Source organism: Gekko japonicus, unplaced genomic scaffold, assembly GCF_001447785.1.
Source record: "Gekko japonicus isolate JY-2015 unplaced genomic scaffold, Gekko_japonicus_V1.1 scaffold1053, whole genome shotgun sequence".
Classification (NCBI taxonomy): Eukaryota; Metazoa; Chordata; class Lepidosauria; order Squamata; family Gekkonidae; genus Gekko; species Gekko japonicus.
This window is the reverse complement of record NW_015177042.1, coordinates 407,157-410,358: the sequence shown is the minus strand read 5'-3', so window position 1 is coordinate 410,358 and position 3,202 is coordinate 407,157. Positions and strand designations below refer to the sequence as shown.

The 3,202-nt window shown below is 48.0% G+C and overlaps 1 protein-coding gene across 1 annotated transcript in view; it reads right to left on the bottom strand.

Moving 5' to 3' along the window:
* The window catches only part of LOC107124581 (zinc finger protein 436-like), a 33,495-nt gene that overhangs the window by 4,624 nt on the left and 25,669 nt on the right, over positions 1 to 3,202 (bottom strand). Inside the window, exons 8-9 of the mRNA XM_015428067.1 lie at positions 1,659 to 1,773; positions 708 to 778 (exon numbers count right to left, since the gene is read on the bottom strand). Of these exons, the coding sequence (XP_015283553.1) occupies positions 708 to 778; positions 1,659 to 1,773 (186 nt within the window). The remainder of the gene's footprint in view (positions 1 to 707; positions 779 to 1,658; positions 1,774 to 3,202) is intronic.

Below are 3,202 nucleotides of genomic sequence, written 5' to 3'. Positions count from 1 at the left end.
TAGGGACTGTAGTACCATTTACACCAGAGGCTTTGTTGTTGAATATTCTACCTGATAATTCTAACAAAGATGATCGCTATTTGATTGTTTTTTTAACTACGGCTGCAAGAACTCTCTATGCAAAATATTGGAAATTACCGGAGATACCAACAAAACGAGAACTTGTAAACAAAATCTTGGAGGCTGCGGAACTGGATAAATTGACTTCATTGATAAAAGGCGCAACAGATTTGACATTCCAGAATACTTGGTCACGGTTCTATAACTGGTATGATAAACATATGTAGGCAAGCTTGCAAGAGACAGACTAAGAGTTTACTAAATAAAATATATACCTGTTAGGATGATAGAGACAGAAAAGTTGCTTACACAGTTCATGAGAAATTGTTAGTAAGGTGGAATAGGCATCAGTATAAACATTGATAAAATTGAAAATAACCTCCATGTATCTGTTTGTACGTTAGTATGTATGTATATGTTATGATTGTTTGTGTATGTTATGTGAAAAATGTAATAAAACCCTGCCCCTTTAAAAAAGGGGACAGTTTAAAAAAAGGGGGAGGGTGCAGGATGCAGAGCTGGGCATGGGCAAAAGGAGTGGCACTCAGAGCCTCTCTCCCTTCGACACCTGAGCAGGGACTGCAGGAGTAAAAGCCCCTTTGTGAAAGGAGGGGGGACCCAGGCTGCCCCCCACTCATCTCCTCTACCTGGACTGGAGGCGCAGCAGCTGTTTCCACACCTCTGCCAAGATGATGGCGGAACACCACCTGTCCGCTGCCTGAGAGGGAGACCAAAAAGGAAGAAAGTTTGTTAGGTTAGACTCCCTCGTTGGTTTGCTTGTTTGAATCCCACTTTGTGCACCCTCCTTCCCGGGGTTGTGAAACTTTGCCATAGGCACACTCGACACAATTTGTAAGGATTTTGAGTAAGTTGTGGGAGAGACAGAAGGGAAGCACTGCTGCCCATGAGCCTTGGGGGCTTCTGAATGCTGCTGACCCACTGAAATTTCCGTGATGACTGAAATGTGCTCTGTGAACTCTGCAGTTCAAAGAAACAACATCCCTGCTGGATCAGACCCATGGCCCAGGAACTCCCTTCTCCCCCCAGCTGGGCCCTCCCAAAGGCCCTTCAGTTCAGGCCGGCAGGAGGAAAAGAGAGGGGCAGAAATGACACTGCATGACATGTATCTCTCACATCCCTCCGAAAACCAAGAGGGTGATTTTAGCTCATATGAAAACTCCAGGGAAATATCAGTAGGTTTCCCGAGTGTCTGCTGATGCCGTGACATCACACCCAGTCCATGCACCACCTCCAGACATCACAGGGGTGCCAGGCATTCACAGTCCACTCTTCTCTTTCAGCAGGGGCACAGGAGACAAATGTTGGCCACTAGCAATGCGTTTTCAGAGGTAGGCTGCCCCAGAACATGGAGGTTCCACTCATTTCCCATGGCTCACAGCTGTGCCCAGATTGGCCGACCTTTCCTTTTTTGAACTGATTTGAGTCCCACTAATAGAAGGAAGGAGACTTCACGGCATGCTATGAAATTGAATCCCAGATCTTAACTCTGTGTTCTGTACAGCACCGTTTCCTTTTTCTCCTGTCCTAAACTTTCTACCCAACAACTTCACTGTGTGCCTCAATCCCATCAGCCTTACCATCTGAGAGGGCATCTTGGGCAAGCTCCTGGGCCTGAGAGCTCTGCCCTTCCTCCAGAGGAGATCCTTCCTCCTCAGAGAAGTTAGCTTCCATCTTCACTGATGGTCCCCCCCTCTGAAAGAGCAGAAAAGGAGAGGGGTAAGAGAAGGAATGGAACAGGCTGAGGGCAAGGATCCTGCCCCACTCCCAGACTCTTTATCCCTTAGAGCTGGTTCAACTACAGTGGCAAGAATCAGGGATGGGTTTCCTTCCCAGCTGAGTGAATTATATGGAGGCAGAAATATCTGGCTGGGAAGCCTCTGGAAAAGGTTGCTGCTTGAACTGAGCGAAGGAAACCCCCTCACCTGCTCTGCCTGCCTCTTTTCGTCTGCCTGACTCAGGAGGAAACCTTCGGCCAGGGCAACTGCCTGGGAACTGGTCTCCGGCCCACATCCTCTGACCCAGCACTGCATTTCCTGGGGCAGGATGGCCAGGAACTGCTCCAGGATCACCAGGTCCAGGATCTGCTTCTTGGTGTGCCTCTCTGGCTCCAGCCAGTGGCTGCAGAGTCCATGGAGCTGGCTGCAAACCTCTCGGGGCCCATCAGCCTCATGGTAACAGAACAGCCGGAAGCATTGGCTGCGTACATCTGCGGTCATAGTGTCCTGAACCAAGATCTCTGGCACAGCTCTTTCCCAGAATTCAGCACCACTTCCTGGTTGGATGGGATGAGGACCTTTCCTTGATCTCTTCCCAGTTTCAGGTCCTTCTGGGTCCTTCTCTTCCATCTCCTTCCCCTTCCATTGGGTTCCTCCGACTGTGGAAAGATACCCTTACTCACGTGGCTATGAAGAGAGAGAGAAAAACATATCAAGAAGGCAAAAAGAAACCAAAAGAGAACGGAGGTACATCAGCAACCTTGGACAAAAAGACACCTAATGATTGCCCCAGTGACTCTGATGGAGCGTTTAGTTTTGCAGATCAGGTTTAATGTCATTGTGCTATATTTCATATCAAGATTTCTTAGGTATGCCTGTTTGGCCCTTCAGGAAAGTAAACCATCTTGCTGATGTTATGATCTTGGCCTCCTGTGACTGCCTGTCAGTCTGTCTTAGGGGCTACTCTCAATGTAAACTGGAGCCCGGTACGAAGTGTCTTGTAAGGTGCTTAACCACTTCCGTTATCTCCTCAATAGGCTGGAAGTGTTAGGCGATAGCTGTATCTGAGCAGCCAGTAGAGCGGAAGGAGCAGTGGGGCCCTAAGCCAGGGGTGTTGAACTCACTTGGTATTAGGGCCAGATTTGACATAAATTGGACTTTGTCAGGCTGGGCCACGTGTGTCATATAATGTAATGCCAGTTATCAGAGGTATAAACTTTATAAAGGACACAGACAAACACAATTAAAGATAATACAGCAGCTATTCCATTTGAGCCTCACATTAGGCAGGTGTGTGTGTTAAAACTAATATTTCTCTGCAAAACGGAAGTTCCTTGAGTTTGTTGAACTCTATATTTTAACCCTGGCTGGTCCCAAACCTCCCCTCCCCAGGCCACTCACACGCG